The 21,049-nt window shown below is 35.3% G+C and overlaps 1 protein-coding gene across 1 annotated transcript in view; it reads right to left on the bottom strand.

The window, feature by feature from the left end:
- ghrhrb (growth hormone releasing hormone receptor b) overlaps window positions 1–18,007 on the bottom strand; it is a 39,711-nt gene extending 21,704 nt beyond the window's left edge. The window contains exons 1-2 of the mRNA XM_028443674.1: window positions 17,876–18,007; window positions 3,239–3,347 (exon numbers count right to left, since the gene is read on the bottom strand). Coding sequence (XP_028299475.1) covers window positions 3,239–3,347; window positions 17,876–17,947 — 181 coding nt within the window. The 5' untranslated portion in view covers window positions 17,948–18,007. The remainder of the gene's footprint in view (window positions 1–3,238; window positions 3,348–17,875) is intronic.
- Window positions 18,008–21,049: the final 3,042 nt, after the last annotated feature.

The following is a 21,049-nucleotide window of genomic DNA, read 5'->3' as shown; positions in this document are numbered from 1 at the left end:
AAAAAATCATTTCAGACTTTAGCTTCTGTTTGCCAATAAATATCCATTTTTTTTCTATTTTCTGTCCATTTATATCCTTTCTTTAAATTTTTGGCCACTTTTCATCCAAATAAGTGCATTTTTGTCCAATAAAATACCACTTGTTTCATTTTTTTGCTACATTTTTCCTCTTTTTGTTCCACATTTTTGCTACCCTTTGCTGTTACATACCACCTGCTTCCTCTTTATTTGCCCATTTTTGGCCACTCTTGACTGCTTTTGGCCAATTTTAGTCACTTTTCACTCTTTTTAACAAGTTTTTGGCCATTTTTGAACCACTTATGGCCACCTGATAACATGGCTGCCTCCGCTGACTCGTCAAAAAAAAAGAAAACTCATAGCGGACCTGATCGGCCCACTTTGGATCAGATGACCAGTCCACCCCTGGGGTCATTTCAACACATGACCCACGCTCTTCGATCTCAAAAAATTCAGTTTTTTTACCAATTGTTCTGTGATTTTTCAATATTCACACTGTACATTTCTAGTTTGATCGAACAAATACTTTTTAAATATGGCTAATTTAGTGAGGGGGGGTATGTGTCCTTATTTTTCTTCTATTTTCAGATTCCAATATTTCAGGAACTACGTAGGAAACTGAAAATGTGGGATAATAAAACAGCTGCACCTCATCTTTTTCTTTTGTTGTTTGGTATATTTTTCTTGTCAGTTGTGTATTTTTTCTTTGTCATTTTGTGCGTTTTAGGATTCACTTTGTTGTATTTCTGTGTTTTGGAACTTAATTTGTGTGTGTTTATGGTTTAGTTGCTTTGTGTGTTTTAGGAGTGATTTTGATGTACTTTTAAACTTATCTTGTGCATTTTTTTTTTGTTCTGTAAATTTTTCTGTCATTTTGTGTATGTTTGTCATTTTGTGAATTTTTAGAGACATTTTGTGTGTTTTCCCATCATTCACATGTTTTCTCTTTGTTGTTTTGTTGTATTTTTGTGTTTTAGAACTTATTTTGTGTGGTTTTCTTGTTTGGTATATTTTTTCATAATTTTGTGTATTTGTGTTCCATGCATTTTGTTGTTGTTTTGTGTTTTTTGGAGCCTTTTTACACATGTTATTATGTTATGTTGTCCTGTCATTTATGTATTATGTATTGTTGTCCAGTTTTCTGTCATTTTGTGTATTTTTAGTCTGTCTGTGTTTTCCTGTTATTTTCGTATTATTTAGGTTGTGTGTTATTTTTTATTTTTTGGTCCTTTTATATTTTTCTGTTGTTTTTGTGCGTTTTACTTTTTAAGGACTGCACAAAATTAGACTGAAGGCCACATGCCGCCAGTTGTCCATGTGTAAATAAATGAATCAGTTTGATTTATGAGTGAAGAATCAAAGACTTGTTCTAATGTTGATAAAGAACCACAGCTGATTACTGTGTGTTCATTATTGGTTTCTCTGAATGCACGTCCACGTGGTCTCCGTCCCTCTCTCACTGCACGGCTGGTCTTTGTGCACGTTACTTACTGGTCATTCTAATGGTCTTAAATAACGCAGGAGAAAGTGGCATTTGGAGCTAATGCGTTTTGTGTGGGACGACGAGGCTGAAGAGGCTTTTAAGAGATTGAGTTTGTGTTTGAAAACCATTCATTAATGTGTTGCTGCGTAGTTAACGACAAGAGGATGAAAGATGGATGAAAGAAGGATGAAAAAAGGATGAAAGATGGATGAAAGAAGGATGAAAAAAGGAGGAAAAAAGGATGAAAAAAGGATGAAAGATGGATGAAAGATGGATGAAAGATGGATGAAAGAAGGATGAAAAAAGGAGGAAAAAGGGATGAAAAAAGGATGAAAGATGGATGAAAGATGGATGAAAAAAGGATGAAAAAGGATGAAAGAAGTGTTCCCACGAGCACCAAATACAGCCACACACTGTGTGCAATCACTTCTGGGTCATTCCAGATCAATTCAACACATTCCACGCATTTTGGTCTAAAAAAAAATATGTATTTTTTTACTAGTTGTTCCTTAATAATTCAATATTCACACTGTAAATGTGTAGTTTTTTTCTGATTAATCATTTTTGAGATTTGGATAATTTACTTCTCTGTGCTTTGTGTTTTGGTTTTTGCCATTTTGCACATATTATGCTTTCCTCTAATTTTTGTATATTTTTGTGTGCTTTTATTATCATTTTGTGTGTTTTTTGCATATTTTCTCTTTGTCATTTTGCATGTTTTTGGAGGATTTTTTTATTCCATTTCCATGTTTTGTTTTTTTCTGAGTCATTGCAATTGTATTTATGTGTGTTTTTAAACTTTTATTGTTGTTCGGTTTTATTCATTTTGTGTGTTTTAGGGGCCTTTTTGTTCTATTTTTGAACTTTTATATTAGTTCTGTATATTATTCCATCATTTTGTGTATTTTGAATTGTCATTTTGCACATTTTCCTGTAATTTTCATATTTTCTCTCGGTTGTCTTGCATGTTTTTGGAACAATTTTGTGTTTTTGTTTTGTTGTTGTTACGTGTGTTTTTGAACTTTTATTGTTGTTCGCTATATTATTCTGTCATTTTGTGTATTTTTCAAGTCATTTAGTGCGTTTTCCTGTAATTTGCATATTTTCTCTTTGTAGTTTTACCTGTTTTAGATTTTGTTGTATTTTTTTGTGCTTTTGAAGTTATTTTGTGTATTTTTGTTGTTTTCTGCTTTTTGTTGTCATTTTGTGTGTTTTTGGAAGTGAATCATAGGAAAGGTAAATGTGATAATAGTAATACAGCGTCACCTACTAAAAGATCTGCTATACATCTATATATACTGTATAATGTTTGAGCCTTCAGTAAACTACTTAGCATATGTCTCAGCTCCCTGTAAGATGATCAGCATAGAGCTATGAACATAGACTGTTCACATCACTAATGATTAGTCACAGATATGCATTGGTTCTAGGCTCACACGCTCTGGAAATATGAACAAAATACTGCTTTTTTTTGACTATTTTCATTGTCCCATAACTGCATGTGGGAATGGAGAAAAAAATCTGATCTCTGTTTTGATTTATAGTATAAAGGTTACTATTTATTGTTTAATAACACACTTTTTCTTTATGTGACTTCCTTATTGTTATTTTACCACTGGTGGATATTAAAAATCCTTCACATGAAATCACTGTAGCTTGGCTCTGTGTCTTATAAACTTGTATTATTTGATTAGTTTTTCACCATTTGTGCAATAACATGGAAAGACGCAGACTGACCTGTCCTTAAGGAGTGGTTGCTCTTCTCCTGTCTACGTATGTGGTTACACTCCTCCTTAGCCTTCATGTGCTGCACCACCAGAGCACACTCAGGGTGGATGGCCCCGGCCTGCGGAACACACACACGCGCACACACACACACACACACACACATTAACTTTTCTGGCTGAGTAAAAAAAAATTTCCCGCATATTTGACAATTTGAAGTTTTCACAAATGTGCATGTACTGTACATGAAGGGTTTTTGTTTAGCAAAGCCATAATGCTCACAGGCAGGCAGGGATGTCTAACTTTGTGCAATCCCCACAGTAAACACACAAAATCATACAAAAGGACAGAAAAATGCACAATTTACCCCCAAAAAACACACAAAACACCTAAAAAATTAGTCCATTGTTCTATGAATCTGTGATAACCACATTTATTTATTTATCTAATCCAATGTTATCCAGGAGGTTTACTATTATTTTCACCATAGTATATAGTCATTTTAAATATGTAAATCCTTGTTTTAATGAGTTAAAAGTGACCAAAAATGGTGAAAAAGGTGGTGAAATGGGATTTTCAAAACCACAGAAATTGGTTAAAAGTTGCAAATTAAAGTGAGCAAAATCAGACAGAAAAAGTGGTAAAAAGGGTTCAAAGTGTCAATAATGGAACAATTAGTTTAAACTGGCAAATAATGAGCAATGAATGTGGTTAAATTGGCAAAAAATAAGCATGAAATATGGTAAAAAGAGGTTAAAAGTGACAATAATGGGTCATCATATGTGACATTAGGTGGAAAAGTGATGGAAAGGGTTTATAAGTGCTGAACATGTGTTGAAGGTGGAAAAAATGTACAGAAAAGGCATTAAAATGTGATGTAGAAGTGTCATAAATGTGAGATATGTTGCAAAAATGCATTAAAAGGAGCAAAAATATGGCAAAAAAGTGATGTAGTTGTCAAAAAATGGTAAAAATAAGCAAAAATGAGCTCAAATTCTCAAATATTCTTAGATTCTTGAAGGCGTCTGGTGACCCCCTCCCAGTGTCTTGTGACCTCAAATGGGGTTCTGACCCCAAGGTTGAGAACCCCTGCTCTAAGGAAACTAAAAGGAATAGATGTAATAAACATACTAAAGTCTCAGTTAAACAGCAGTGACTTTTCCTGGCACTCAAAACAGAAAGTAGATGAAATCAAAGGTTTGTTTAGTGAATGTGTCGTGTGTGTTTTTAAAAGATAGAGAGAGTAACAGGGCGAGGGGGGGTTCTGAGGTAGCAGGTGGGAGGAACCCACCATCGTTATCCATAAACACACTTTGTTCTAAGATCATCTAAACTCTGTCTTTGTTTGATCACATTTAGTCACACAGATGAGTTCTCAGTGAGGTGTCTAACCATGTTTTAACTGTGAACACCTGATTATGCATGAAAAAAATAATAATATATATCGTCAGTGATTCATAGGTTCTTACTCCCTCCGCCCAAAAGACCCTCGGCCTTGCTGGAAACAGGGTTTGGAATCTAATGCCGTCCTCCATTAGGATCCTCATTGTGGTCCAGGATTATCTGAAGTCTTTCCAGGTCCAGACTTTCTTTTGCCACACTGATTAAATCACCTGTTCCTTCATTTTAGAACCGTGGAATCTGACCACGATGGATCTAGGCTGTGCGCCCGCGGTGTCAGTGTGCGGTGTGCTCTCTCTATTTGCATGCCCGTCTCAGCAGGAATATCGAGATTCTCCCTGAGCGACTTCACTACGAAGGTACCGACTGGTCGAGGCTCTCCTTCTGCTCCTTCAGGTTCTTCGTAGATCCTCACGTTCTCCCCCCTTGAGCGCCCCGCCCCTCTAGCTCCGTTAGCCTTCGTTTGTAGCTTTAGCATTTCCGTCATCACCTCCTCCATGTTTCGCTGGTGTTCCTTGTTGCGTACAATTCTTGCTTCGGCTTCTTCTAGTGTCAAATTAGTCTTTGCAGTTTCACCTTTAATGTCATCCAGTTGTGTATTTTTGTCTTTTGTGAACTTTGGTATTTCGCTCACTGCCCCGTCTGCTGCTTCTTTCTCACTGTCGTCCATAGTAGCCTCGTGGGGGCTAGCATTAGCACCTTCACGCCGCTGCTCAGCACTGATTGTATTCGTGTTCAGGCCACTTTTTTGTTTTTAGATTTTGACGCCATTCTTGCCACTTCCTTACTGTGCTGAGTTTCCAGTAATTATCCACTTATTTTGGCTTCAGGCTTCATTTATTTAACTTTTATAAAGAGAGCGTCTCTGCGCTACCATTAACTAATGAAGTCCTCCCCCTCTTCATCAACTTTCAATGCCTTTTCTTTATTTATTTTTTTTCCACTTTTACAACATTTTGTGAACTTATAAACCTGTTCAACCACTTTTTCACCCATTATTGTCACTTTTAACCTCTTTTCACCATATTTCAGGCTTATTTTTGTATATTATCTTTCATCATGTGTGTTTTTTTTTGTGAATCTTGTGTATCTTGTGTTTGCTTTGGGAACTGCTCAAAGCTCGAGGTCCTCACCTTCCTTTGAGCGTTATGGTTTTGCTGAAAAAAAATAATTGTACCAATATTGGTCCAGACCAGGCTTATGTGTTCAGACTTGGTTACCATGGTGATTTAGCCTGGTAAGAAGTTAGCCAGCGTCGTAGTACAGCACACACCCATTAAATCCAGGAAGTTACAAAGAAATCTAGCTTCCCAGTTCAGGACCCAAAGGACCGCTGGTGTTTTGTTATTGTAGTTTGTGTTGCTGTTGTTATCATTATCATTGATTGATATCACTTTTCTCTGCTATACTATCAGTTATTTTGTTCCATCCGTCCGTCCATTGGGGAAAGCATTGACCCTCCAATGTTTATCATTTCATTATTTAACTGAAAACCTGTAAATTCCCAGTGGGATGAAATGTTGGATGATGGATGGATGCAGTGAGAAACATTCACATCAGCTGAGCTGCTTTCACTTCAAAAACCTCTCAGGAGACAAAAAGAAATCACAGTCACACTTTTTATTTCACTAATCACTTCCTGCTCAGGACGACTTCTCCATCCACGAGTCATTGGTGCAGCGTTTTTTTTTAATTCTCATTTCTCATCAGTGAAACATGACTGAAACATGATTAAAACATGACTGAAAATGACTGAAACATGATTAAAACATGATTAAAACATGATTAAAACATGATTAAAACATGATTGAAACATGATTGCTCTCTAAAGAAAACTAGCGAGTGAAAACCTTTACAGTGATGTTTGATGGAGCTACGAGCGCAGGTTTCCACAGTGACTGGACACAATCAACTGCACATTTACACATTTCTAACAACGTCACCAAGTTTTAAGTTTCCTTCTTCAACATTTGGTGGATGTCTCCTGTTTTGTAGCTGCGCCACACTTAGCACACTTATAGCTGATATCTGGAGAATCTATGTTAATGTATCATTCTTTTCAGTCCTTTACTATGGTCTACTGCTGGTTAGGAGTGTGACAATATCTCGACACAGCAATATATCGCAATATTTTTCCACACGATCGATTATCGATATGCTCCCGCTAAGTATCGATTTTTATTTTTTTTTTTTTTTTTTTTTTTTCCAAAATCTTTTCTGCTTTTTCACTAAAATGTGCAGGTACGTCTTCACAGAAAGTGTGTTACTGTTTGTTGAAGGAACCAATATATTGTTTACTGGAATATTTCACTATAATGGTGTCATTGGTAAAAAAGACCCTATTTATTATTTACATAAAGCACTATTAGACATACTTATTAGTTTACATTGGTATGTTGACACTTATGTTGCACTAAAATAGTGTCACTGTTCATAGGACACTTTTTCAATTTATTATCTTTCAGAGATAGAAAATAATAATAATCTTTTTTCTTGTTATGTCATAGATTATCATAGATTGATTTCTGACCAATGTATCGATAATCGCAGTATCGTCATATCGTGAGATAATCGTTATCATGAGTTTTGTATCACATATCGTATCGTGAGGTGCCCAGTGGTTCCCACTCCTACTGCTGGTGGTCATTCATATACATTGACGTATATAAGTCCCTCCTTCGTCCTATTGGCCCCTATACGAATGGAAACGATCGCCATGATTGCCCAGCCAATAGGCTTCAACTTCCTGTTTTTGAGACTGTCAATCAAAGTGAATGTGGAACTGTGCACGGAAACAAGGCGTCACAACAGCAAACAGGTAAATTTGATTTATGGCTCTTACCTGACCCATAGACATATATCAATGATACCTTGTTATGTTCCGCGATGTGTGTGCAGAAAAGTAGAGGCGTGGCTTCTGGTAGATTGCAGAGGCAGGGGGAGGAAGTGGCGCTTATTAGGGCGGGACATCGAGACGTTTCTCAGAAACTCCGGATATCAGCTTTAACATAGAAGTAGAAACCTTTCATAATAAAACGCACAGATATGAAATGCTAATAATTTTTAACACTATTTTGGTGGTTGGAGTCCATTTCAGTTATCCAGGAAGTTATTTATTATTTGGGCCATAGTATATAGTCATCTTAAAGATGTAAATCCTTGTTTTAATCAGAAATAAAATAAGTTAAAAGTGACCTGAAATGGTGGAAAATGTGGTGAAATGTCTTTTGTTTTTCACAGAAATGAATTAGAAGTTAGAGTGACCAAAAACAGACAGGAAAAGTGCTACAAAGGGTTCAAAGTGTCAATACTGAAACATATAGTTTAAACTTCCAAATAATGAGGACGACAAAGGGTGAATAATCATGAAATATGGTGAAAAGAGGTTAAAAGTGCCAATAATGGGTCAACATATGTGAAATTAGGTGGAAAAGTGGTGAAAATGGTTTATAAGTGCTGAACATGTTTTGAAAGTGAAAAAAATGTGTCAAGTGTCAAGAAATGTTAGTAATGTAGCAAAATATATTAAAAGGAGCAAAAATATGGCAAGAAAAAGTGATGAGAATCGGGCAAAATATGACAAGTTTGGTGGAGTTGCAGAAAAATGGTAAAAATAAGCAAAAATGGGCTCAAATTGTTCATAAAAATATATGCTTAGCTTCTTAAAGGCCCCTTCCCAGTGCCTCGCGACCAGTGTTGGGTGTAACGCGTTACTGCCCCAACATCACTTTTTACAGTATCTAGTACTGTAACGTAATATTTTTCTAAAGAAATAACGCCATTACCGTTACAATATGGTGCGTTTGTCCTTTACTTTGCTAGATGCAGTGTACTTCCTGTTTACAGTGGCGCTACATATTTTTGCGGGACGCCGTGCCAAACACAGTAAAACAGTAGAAGAAGAAGCATTGTCAGCGTGTTCCTGTTTACATCACGTGCACCAATCATGGCGAGTTAATGCGAGAACAGGACGAGCTTCTCAGAGTGGAAATACACATATTATTTTTGTCTCCAAAAGATGCATCGGTGAAGCTAAGCTAACGCTGCGGCTGGATTTTAACGGACTGTGACTGTTATCCAGGAACAGGTCAGCCAAACTATTGCACGGTTTGTTGTTGTAAATATGCAGCCTGTCGCTACTGCTGAGTCACTGCTAACAGCAGCTCATTAGCATGATATGTTTAGCTTTGTGTAGCTGAGAAAAATGCAGTGAATTAGTTTTTCCACATTTATTTTTATAAGCATTTTTAACAGCAGAATGAGCACCTGGAATATGCACAGCTTACTTTACATTACTGTGCTAAGGCTGAAAAATTACTGTTTTAATTTTGGAGCAGCTGTTTTGTGCTTTATATGAACATCATTTATGGTTGTTTTATAGCAGTTGATCAGCAGTGGATTATTATATTATTACAGCACTAAAATGAAGCTGTATGGACACAAATGACCCAAAATAAATAATACATTCTTTAATTCTAAGTAACTCAAAAGTTACTTTTTCCAGTAACGCATTACTTTTTGGTGTAAGAAATCAAAATAGTAACTGAGTTACTTTGTGAATGAAGTAACTAGTAACGGTAACTAGTTACTTTTTTTCAGTAACTAGCACAACACTGCTCGCGACCCCAAGTTTCAGAACCGCTGCATTAAGGTAGAATGAGGGGAATATTAAACATGATTTATGAATAAAAATATATAAAATAAACGAGTTACGACTCTTCCCTGTCCCTTTTTAATAACATTTTTACAGGATTGAGATGTCTAACATCACTGTTTTTTAGACCCCGCCCCCTATCACCTGATGAACGCTACCAAAAGTTGATTTGACGGCTACGCCACCAGCTTCAGGGGAGACTTTTTTCTGAGTGTAACAGCGTCACACAATCTAGCCTTTGTCTAAACTCCCTAAAGTTTGAGCAGAAAAAAACACTGAAAATATAAAAACAACTCACAGCACAAGACGTCAGTATCTGAGGCTAAACACGGCCTGAAGCTAAACCCAAACTTAGAGAGAATCCACTGGGATTTCAACCTACAACCATCACATGATCAAACTGAAAGTGCCACTAACCAACTGCACAGAAAAAAAAAACTAGACCAGCACCGTGGGCGCACGAACAGCACGAGAGAGAGAGAAAGGTGAGGGAAAGCAGTGAAAGAAAAACGTTTGAATCTGTTCCATTCGTAACTGATGTAAATGTAACTGTAACTGATCTAAATGTAACTGATGTAACTGTAACTGATCTAAATGTAACTGATGTAACTGTAACTGATCTAAATGTAACTGATGTAACTGATGTAAATGTAACTGATGTAACTGTAACTGTAACTGATGTAAATGTAACTGATGTAAATGTAACTGATGTAACTGTAACTGATGTAAATGTAACTGATGTAACTGTTGTAAATGTAACTGATGTAAATGTAACTGATGTAACTGATGTAACTGTAACTGATGTAAATGTAACTGATGTAACTGTAACTGATGTAACTGATGTAACTGTAACTGATGTAACTGTAACTGATGTAAATGTAACTGATGTAAATGTAACTGATGTAACTGATGTAACTGTAACTGATGTAAATGTAACTGATGTAACTGTAACTGATGTAACTGATGTAAATGTAACTGATGTAAATGTAACTGATGTAACTGTAACTGATGTAAATGTAACTGATGTAACTGTTGTAAATGTAACTGATGTAAATGTAACTGATGTAACTGATGTAACTGTAACTGATGTAAATGTAACTGATGTAACTGTAACTGATGTAACTGATGTAACTGTAACTGATGTAAATGTAACTGATGTAAATGTAACTGATGTAACTGTAACTGATGTAAATGTAACTGATGTAACTGTTGTAAATGTAACTGATGTAAATGTAACTGATGTAACTGATGTAACTGTAACTGATGTAAATGTAACTGATGTAACTGTAACTGATGTAACTGATGTAACTGTAACTGATGTAACTGTAACTGATGTAAATGTAACTGATGTAAATGTAACTGATGTAACTGATGTAACTGTAACTGATGTAAATGTAACTGATGTAACTGTAACTGATGTAACTGATGTAAATGTAACTGATGTAAATGTAACTGATGTAACTGTAACTGTAACTGATGTAACTGTTACCGATGTAAATATAACTGATGTAAATGTAACTGATGTAACTGTAACTGATGTAAATGTAACTGATGTAAATGTAACTGATGTAACTGATGTAACTGTAACTGATGTAAATGTAACTGATGTAACTGTAACTGATGTAAATGTAACTGATGTAACTGTAACTGATGTAACTGATGTAAATGTAACTGATGTAACTGTAACTGATGTAAATGTAACTGATGTAAATGTAACTGATGTAACTGTAACTGATGTAACTGATGTAAATGTAACTGATGTAAATGTAACTGATGTAACTGTAACTGTAACTGATGTAACTGTAACCGATGTAAATATAACTGATGTAAATGTAACTGATGTAACTGTAACTGATGTAAATGTAACTGATGTAAATGTAACTGATGTAACTGATGTAACTGTAACTGATGTAAATGTAACTGATGTAACTGTAACTGATGTAACTGTAACTGATGTAACTGTAACTGATGTAACTGTAACTGATGTAAATGTAACTGATGTAAATGTAACTGATGTAACTGTAACTGATGTAACTGTAACTGATGTAAATGTAACTGATGTAACTGTAACTGATGTAACTGTAACTGATGTAAATGTAACTGATGTAAATGTAACTGATGTAACTGTAACTGATGTAACTGTAACTGATGTAAATGTAACTGATGTAAATGATTTAGAGCAAATAGCCTCTAAAGGAGGAAGTGGCAGGAAGACTTCAGGGCTATCACTGTTTTTTAGGATACAGCTTTATTCTCAAAAAATTATGAATATTCTCAAAATATTATGACTTTAATGTTGAAATATTATGACTTTAATCAAACAAAATTACAAGTTTAATCTTGAAATATTACGATTTTTTTCTCGTAATGCTCAGAATTCTTTTTATTTTAATGTGGCTCTAATACGTTGTCGTAAAAACTAAGTATTATATTCATATAAATATTTTTGAAAGATGACTAATCACTAAATCAGGCCCTTGTTGGATTGTGTGAGGAGGAAAAATGAGATTTGAACATGAAAATACAGATTTTCTAACACATATAGACCTGTGTGTCCTCAGCATAGAAACGGAGACCAATAATAGGAGTATAAATCAATCCCAGTCAGATATAGAAATAGTAATCATTGAGTTTGGATGTAAACTCAGGATTTATGGAGGTTTTTTTTGTTACCTTTGGACGTCCCTGTAGACGGATTGTTCTGTTGATCACCTGCTCAGTTATCTCCTCCCAGTCCTTGTCCTGTAAATATTAGTGTTTGCTTCCATCTGCAGACACTGGGAGGATCATTTCATTTATACTGGGACACTGATCATATCCTCTATTTATTTCCTCTGGGTGGCCCATAAATTCCTTTTGTTGTGAACAATTTTATCTGTTTGTGTCGCTGGAGAAAGAAAGCCTCCCCTGTACAAGCATGATAGTGTGTGTGTGTGTGTGTGTGTGTCTGCAGTGGCTCATCATATCACAGGCCAAGCTGACACATGTTTGTCAGAGAGGGAGAGAGCGTTGTTTAGAATCTAGATTGTGCACACAAACTGACGAAAAAATACATGAAACAAGAAAAATACATAAAATAAGTTCCAAAACACAACAAAATGACTCCTAAAACAGACAAAATGACAAAAAGAAAATACACAAATGACAGGTAAACACAAAAAATTACACAAAAGTGACGCGAAACAGCAAAAATTTACAAAATACAAAAAATATACATATACTGTATACATGTAAAAAATCACCAAAAGTTGCAGAAAAGGACCAAAAACATGAAATAGTATAAAAACATCTAAAAATATACACACAAACACAAAATGACTCGGAACACACAATAAGAAAGACACCTTTGTTTCCTGTGTTAATGCTCTGATTCTGATTAAATAACAACAAAAACACTTAATAACAACAATGAAATAATCCTCGCTGAAACAAGATCGTTATCACAGAGCGTTGGTCGCCCGCAGCCAAACCTCGACCAGACGACAACGCCATTTACGCTCAAACACTCAGAGACACGACAGGTGATCACCACGTCCCTGATCTCATTACAGTGTCTGTGTGTGTGTGTGTGTGTGTGTGTGTGTGTGTGTGTACATCCTCATGATCATCAAACTCAACACTAATTTGTGGTGCCAATTCGCCAAATGTAAAAGCTCTGTCACATTTTCAGAGCCGACATATTTTCAACATTTAGCTCATTTTTCTTTCATTTGAGACAGAAATTCTTGTAGAACAGCATGTTCTATATCATTGTTAAAAATGTGTACACATGAAAAATAAATCTAAATGTAAATGTTTAATCTAAATCAAAATTGTATATGTAAATGTAAATCTCGAAATTATATCTAAATCTAAATGTTAAATTAATATCTAACTATTAAATCGGTTGCCAAGTGTAAAACTAGATGTTTAGAAATCATGCAAAGTGGGCAGGTCCACACCAGTCATTAACGCTCTTCAGCGTTCGTCAGTTTGAAGTGTTCCCACCATGTTTCTGCCTCTCCCCCTCTCATTACTCATTGAGCCGCAGTCAGCGGTGTGGGCGGGGCCTCGTGATTGACAAGCGCTGACCTGCCCACTTTGCATAATTTTATAAACATTTAGCTTTAAACTTGGCGAGTGATTGAACATTTAGATTTAAATTTAAACTTAACATTTAGATTTAACATTTTTATTTACATTTAACATTTAGATTTACATTTAACATTTTGATTTACATTTAACATTTTGATTTACATTTAACATTTAGATTTACATTTAACATTTAGATTTACATTTGATTTAACATTTATATATATATTTAACATTTAGATTTAGATTTAACATTTAGATTTACATTTTACATTTAGATTTACATTTTACATTTAGATTTACATTTTGCTTTACATTTTACATTTTGCTTTAACATTTTGATTTACATTTTGATTTACATTTTCTCATTTAGCTTTATACTTGGTGACCAATAGAACATTTAGATTTACATTTAAATTTAACATTTAGTTAACATTTAGATTTAACATTTAGATTTAGATATACATTTAAATTTAACATTTAGATTTAACATTTAGATTTAACATTTAGATTTAGATTTAACATTTTCCTTTAAGATTTTTATTTACATTTAACATTTAGCTATACACTTGGTGACCAATTTTACATTTAGATGTATTTGTACAGTATACACATTTTTATCAATGATATAGAACATGCTGTTTTACATGAATTAATGTCTCAAATGAAATACAAATTAGCTAAATGTTCTAAATATGTCAACTATGAAACAACACTACACCCCATATTTTTCTTCTTCAGAAGCGTGAGGTCACACTAGGTGGTTTGTGGCCCCTGGATTGAGTTGGACACTTCCTGGTGTAAAACAAGCGTCTCATTCCTCTGTCTCAGTGTGAGGATCAGACATCAGCAGCACTCAGGCCACAGACGAACAGATTACAGTCATTTTCAGCATCTCTGCACTGTGCTGCACTGCGTACCTGTGGCTGTGACCTCACATTGATCTGAAGGTTTTATAGAGACCAGAGCAGATAGCAGGAGTTATTTAGGAGAACAGACGTTCAGCGTCACACAGGAAGAGCCTCAAGTGTCGTCTCAAAGGGCCGCAGCAGCAGAAACAAGGGTTTGGCTCTGTTGTAGATGTCATACTAACGTACTAATCATACTAACGTACTAATCATACTAACGTACTAATCATACGAACCTACTAATCATACTAACGTACTAATCATACTAACTTACTAATCATACTAACGTACTGATCATACTAACGTACTAATCATACTAACCTACTAATCATACTAATGTACTAATCATACTAACGTACTAATCATACTAACCTACTAATCATACTAATGTACTAATCATACTAACGTACTAATCATACTAACGTACTGATCATACTAACGTACTAATCATACTAACCTACTAATCATACTAATGTACTAATCATACTAACGTACTAATCATACAAACGTACTACTCATACTAACCTACTAATCATACTAACGTACTAATCATACTAACCTACTAATCATACTAACTTACTAATCATACTAACGTACTAATCATACTAACGTACTAATCATACAAACCTACTAATCATACTAACGTACTAATCATACTAACCTACTAATCATACTAACGTACTAATCATACTAACGTACTACTCATACAAACCTACTACTCATACTAACGTACTAATCATACTAACGTACTAATCATACTAACCTACTAATCATACTAACCTACTAATCATACTAACGTACTACGGCGAAAGCCCCGATTTAATTACTACTCATACTAACGTACTAATCAAACTAACGTACTACTCATACTAACGTACTACTCATACTAACGTACTAATCAAACTAACGTACTACTCATACTAACGTACTAATCAAACTAACATACTACTCATACTAACGTACTAATCAAACTAACGTACAACTCAAACTAACGTACTAATCAAACTAACGTACTACTCATACTAACGCACTAATCAAACTAACGTACTACTCATACTAACGTACTAATCATACTAACGTACTACTCAAACTAACGTACTACTCATACTGACGTACTAATCAAACTAACGTACTACTCATACTAACGTACTAATCAAACTAACGTACTACTCATACTAACGTACTAATCAAACTAACGTACTACTCATACTAACGTACTAATCTAACTAATGTACTACTCATACTAACGTACTAATCAAACTAACGTACTACTCATACTAACGTACTAATCAAACGAACGTACTACTCATACAAACGTACTAATCAAACTAACGTACTACTCATAAAAACGTACTAATCAAACTAACGTACTACTCACACTAACGTACTACTCACTAACGTACTACTCACACTAACATACTACTCACACTAACGTACTGATCATACTAACGTCCTACTCACACTAACGTACTACTCATACTAACGTACTACTCATACTAACGTACTACTCACACTAACGTACTACTCACACTAACGTACTGATCACACTAACGTACTACTCACACTAACATACTACTCACACTAACGTACTGATCATACTAACGTACTACTCACACTAACGTACTACTCACACTAACGTACTGATCACACTAACGTACTACTCACACTAACATACTACTCACACTAACGTACTACTCATACTAACGTACTACTCATACTAACGTACTACTCATACTAACGTACTACTCACACTAACGTACTACTCACACTAACGTACTGATCATACTAACGTACTACTCACACTAACGTACTACTCATACTAATGGACTACTCACACTAACGTACTACTCACACTAACGTACTACTCACACTAACATACTACTCACACTAACAAACAACTCATACTAACGTACTACTCACACTAACGTACTACTCATACTAACGTACTGATCACACTAACGTACTACTCATACTAACGTACTACTCATACTAACGTACTACTCACACTAACGTACTACTCACACAAACGTACTACTCATACTAACGTACTGATCACACTAACGTACTAATCATACTAACGTACTACTCATACTAACGTACTAATCATACTAACGTACTAATCATACTAACGTACTACTCATACTAACGTACTACTCAAAAACAGCCCAAACAAAGTTTAGACGCCTAGCTCTGAGGAAGTCTCAGGGCTTAACAGTTAGCATAGACTCACGGTAGGCGACGCAGCAGTGTTCCTAGGTTTACTTAGCTTCTATAGCATGTCATGTGTCCCGTGTCTAACGATGTTGTGCCAAAGTTTGTGACCCAAAAAAATCTGTGACCGCTGCGGCTTTTCGATGGTAGAGAAGAGTGCTAAACCTCATCGTAGCTATTAAGAATCTATTTAGTCCCCCTTAAACATAACGCTCCGGTGGGTGAAGTAAATGCAGACTGGAGAAGATTTACAAACGTGTTTAAGGGTTAGGGTTAGGGCGACGGTTCCAACCCCTGCCGAGAAGCCACAGGGGTTGGAACTGTCGCCACCTGCGGTCAGAGATTTTTTTGGGTGAAAGATTTTGTCACAACAGCGGCACTTGGCTCAGCTTCGGCTCTTGGTGACGTCGTCTCAACTAGTATGCACATAGAGTCGACCTTTAAAATGATGTAGTCGTTCAACCCCTAATTCATACTAACGTACTACTCATACTAAGTCTATAGTGTGTTCAGATCAGATAGTATGAAAAGATTGAGTACGGAAGAAAAACCAGGATGTATACTATATGAGGACATGTTTTAGTATGCACGGTGAGCACACTTGTCAAACTCAACTGTCCCATGATGCATTGTGAGGGGAACGTAAAATGGTCCTGAGACCAGCTTTTGAAGATTAAAGTTGCAATATTTCAAGAATATATATAAATAATTTAACATTTAGATTTACATTTAACATGTAGATTTAAATTTAACATTTTGATTTAGATTTAACATTAACATATACATTTAACATGTATATTTATATTTACCATTTAGATTTACATTTAACATGTATATTTATATTTAACATTTAGATTTAGATTCAACATGTATATTTATATTTAACATTTAGATTTAGATTTATTTTTCATGTATGCACATTTTTATCAACGATATAGAACATGCTGTTTTACATGAATTTCTGTCTCAAATGAAAGAAAAATTAGCTAAATGTTCAAAATGTGTCGACTATGAAAAACTTTTTACATTCATCACCACATAAACACACACTGTGGTGTCAGATTTGAGTTATTACAATGGAATGAATGTATTTAGCAGACAAAAAATAAATTAATCAGATTAAACATAGTAAACGTGCTTTTCAATGGGTGAGAAACAGACTGGAATGGAACAGCACAACATATCATCAGTGTGTGTAGATATGTCACACATATGGTTAATATGTGTGTGTGCGCTCAAGTTATTTGTGATATTTCAGCGTTTTTCTCACAGGTTTGAACAATATTGAAAGTGTTGAACTCCACTAAAAGCTCTCAGCAGAAACAGTTGAGCTGATAAAACACCAGTTCTTATCGATTTCAGCTGAGACTTACACACGCACAGAGCCTTTGCGCGTGCACTCACCTCCTTGCGGAGCAGCAGCTGCAGGAGGATGAAACCCAGAGAGCAGCTCCTTCCATGCACGTGGACGCGCATCCTCTGAGCGTGTGAACGTCCACCACGAGCTGTCAGCCGCGCACTGAGCAGTGACACGGAGCTCAGTGCCTGGAAGTGTGTGTGCGTCAGAGCGTTACGCACGGTGCGGAGCGGAGCGCAGAGCCAGACGCAGAGCGCACGTGGTTCATCCTCTACATCTGGTTCTCACGGTGGAAACAACTCTAAAGTTTTACCTTTAGAGCCACTTTAAAACAACATTCAACTAGTACTTTAACTAGTACTTTAACTAGTACTTTAACTAGTACTTTAACTAGTGCTTTAACTGATACTTTAACTAGTACTTTACCTAGTACTTTAACTAGTACTTTAACTGATACTTTAACTAGTACTTTAACTAGTACTTTAACTGATATTTTAACTAGTACTTTAACTAGTACTTTAACTGGTATTTTAACTAGTACTTTAACTAGTACTTTAACTTGTACTTTAACTAGTAATTTAACTGGTATTTATAGTACTTTAACTTGTACTTTAACTAGTACTTTAACTGATATTTTAACTAGTACTTTAACTAGTACTTTAACTGGTATTTTAACTAGTACTTTAACTAGTACTTCTACTTGTACTTTAACTAGTAATTTAACTGGTACTTTAACTGGTATTTATAGTACTTTAACTTGTACTTTAACTAGTACTTTAACTGATATTTTAACTAGTACTTTAACTAGTACTTTAACTTGTACTTTAACTAGTACTTTAACTTGTACTTTAACTAGTAATTTAACTGGTACTTTAACTGGTATTTATAGTACTTTAACTAGTACTTTAACTGATATTTTAACTAGTACTTTAACTGGTACTTTAACTAGTAATTTAACTGGTATTTTTACAGGTTTTTCACGTGGTCTGTTTGTGTTTGTTTATCATGAAGTGAATCCACAGGAGCTGTTACAGCTTTCTATGAATATATTAACAGATTGTGTGTGTGTGTGTGTGTGTGTGTGTGTGTGTGTGTGTGTGTGTGTGTGTGTCTCATCAACATGCAGCCCTTGCTGGTCAGTGCAGGTGTGTGTGTGACTTTAACGCGTTCCAAGGACAGAGGTGTGGTTTCATGGTCACAGTGGGAACAAAAATGCACTCCAGAATAAATAAAGAGGCACAGCAGTACCTGATGGTTCTGCTCAGCGAATCAAACCAAAACGAAGAATGAGAATAGAATACATTAGATTTCATTTAAACAAAACAAAACAACTACAAGTTAAACTTATTCTGAAAGAGAAACTAAATGCCTGGTTTTGGCTGATGCGCATCTAGACTGAAAATAATAATAATAATAATAATAATAATAATAATAATAATAATAATAATAATAATAATAGTAATAATAAATCTGCAAGCAGCGATGAACGTGCACGTTGAGGTGTGTTGCATGTCGGGGTGTGACAGAAATTTTAAGTGTTGAGACGTAACTGACCATTTTCAAGGATTTTATCACAAACTTTCAAATATAATGTCTATGATTTTCTTTTACCAATAGGTGGCGCTATGATTATGAAGGACGGTTGGGTTAAACCATAGCTCATTTTTTTGGCAAACTCTTAATAACTACTATAAGTTTCACACTCGCACCATGCGATCCCCCTATGCTGTGAAAAACTCCTGGTGAGAACCTTGTTGTGGTAGAAAGAAATAACAGTATTTAACCAGCTCAGGGAAATCCTCAGTGTACTGAAGTAATAGTTCTTCAGTACACTGATGAATTCTGACATCATCACTCTCTACAGTGATGATGTCAGAATTCTACAGAATTTTGCAGAAGTTCCACAGTGATGATGTCATCACCGTAAATAAAATAAGAATAATAAAAATGAGGTGCATTACAATAGGGTTTGTGCTCGGGCCCTAAAAATGCCTTGATTATGGGCGGGGCTCCTGCAGAAGTTTAGACACGCCCACTCTATACTACAAAATCTCCAAAGAACAATCTATTCTATGCTAACTAGCTACTCAATACTCACTATAACTATTCTACTCCATTCCAACCATAGGTGAGTTTTTTATAGAAGGGGGCGGGACTAACAGTGCCGTAAGAAGCCACTAAAACGTCATACGGGTTTCAACCAATAGAGGGCAGTCACCCTCACATTTTACAACTAAATAATGAAATACTTTAAATTGTTGAGAGTTGAACTAGAATCAATGAATAACACGACTTTACACCAAATACGTACGTTTGTTTTCATCAGAAAAAAAGTGATTTTCAGGTTTTTTACTATTTGAGAACTGATATTTAGTTCAATCAGAGGTTTAATGGGAGGAACTTTAAAATCCAACATTTGTTTTGATTAAACTCTTAGACTTAAACTTTGAGAGAAATATTAACTTTTTCTACTCTTTAAGGATGGATGGATGGATGGATGAACAAAGTGCTGAGTCATTAAGCTCTGCTGTGTTGTGCTTGCAGTGTGTGTTTGTAAAAGGTGGAACACCTTTGTTTCGAGTGTTTGTGTAAACAGGCGTGTGTGCTGCTCTTTGACCCCCCCCCCCCCCCCCCCCCCACACACACACACACTGTGTTCTCCTACAGGTACACTTTCAATGAGTACATACTGTCTACTATATTCTATAGAGAACTGATTGATGAGATCCACTTCATAACCTGGTCCAGACCAGGCTTTTTTTTTTTTAAACAAGATTATTTTAAAAGTCATAAATGCGTATTCATAAAACATGAAAACAATCATTGACAAGCAACAAAACAGTGTTTACTTTACTTTGACTGATTAAAACATGATGAACCTACAAGTTTTAACACTGATTATTATCGTGGATAAAGTCAGTAAAATGATGGTCCACTGTTCTATGAATCTGTGATAACCACATTTATTTATTCATATGAACAGTGACGTGCCGTGACCACTAGGGCTGGGTAGGCACGTTGCAAATCGAGACCTCCAATAACAATTTCATATGTTTCTACTGTCAAGTGTTAATTCAATTCAAATCAATTTTATTTGTATAAAGCATTTTACAACAAAGTCATCTCAATGCGCTTATTAAAATATAAAATTCAAAATAAGAAAGAAAAAACCCAACAAGATCCACATGAACAAGCATTTAGCCATCTAACAAAATCACCAT

Source organism: Gouania willdenowi, chromosome 4 (genome assembly GCF_900634775.1).
Source record: "Gouania willdenowi chromosome 4, fGouWil2.1, whole genome shotgun sequence".
In the NCBI taxonomy this organism is placed as follows: Eukaryota; Metazoa; Chordata; class Actinopteri; order Blenniiformes; family Gobiesocidae; genus Gouania; species Gouania willdenowi.
The sequence above is the reverse complement of the archived record's forward strand: the minus strand, read 5'-3'. Positions and strand labels throughout refer to the sequence as shown.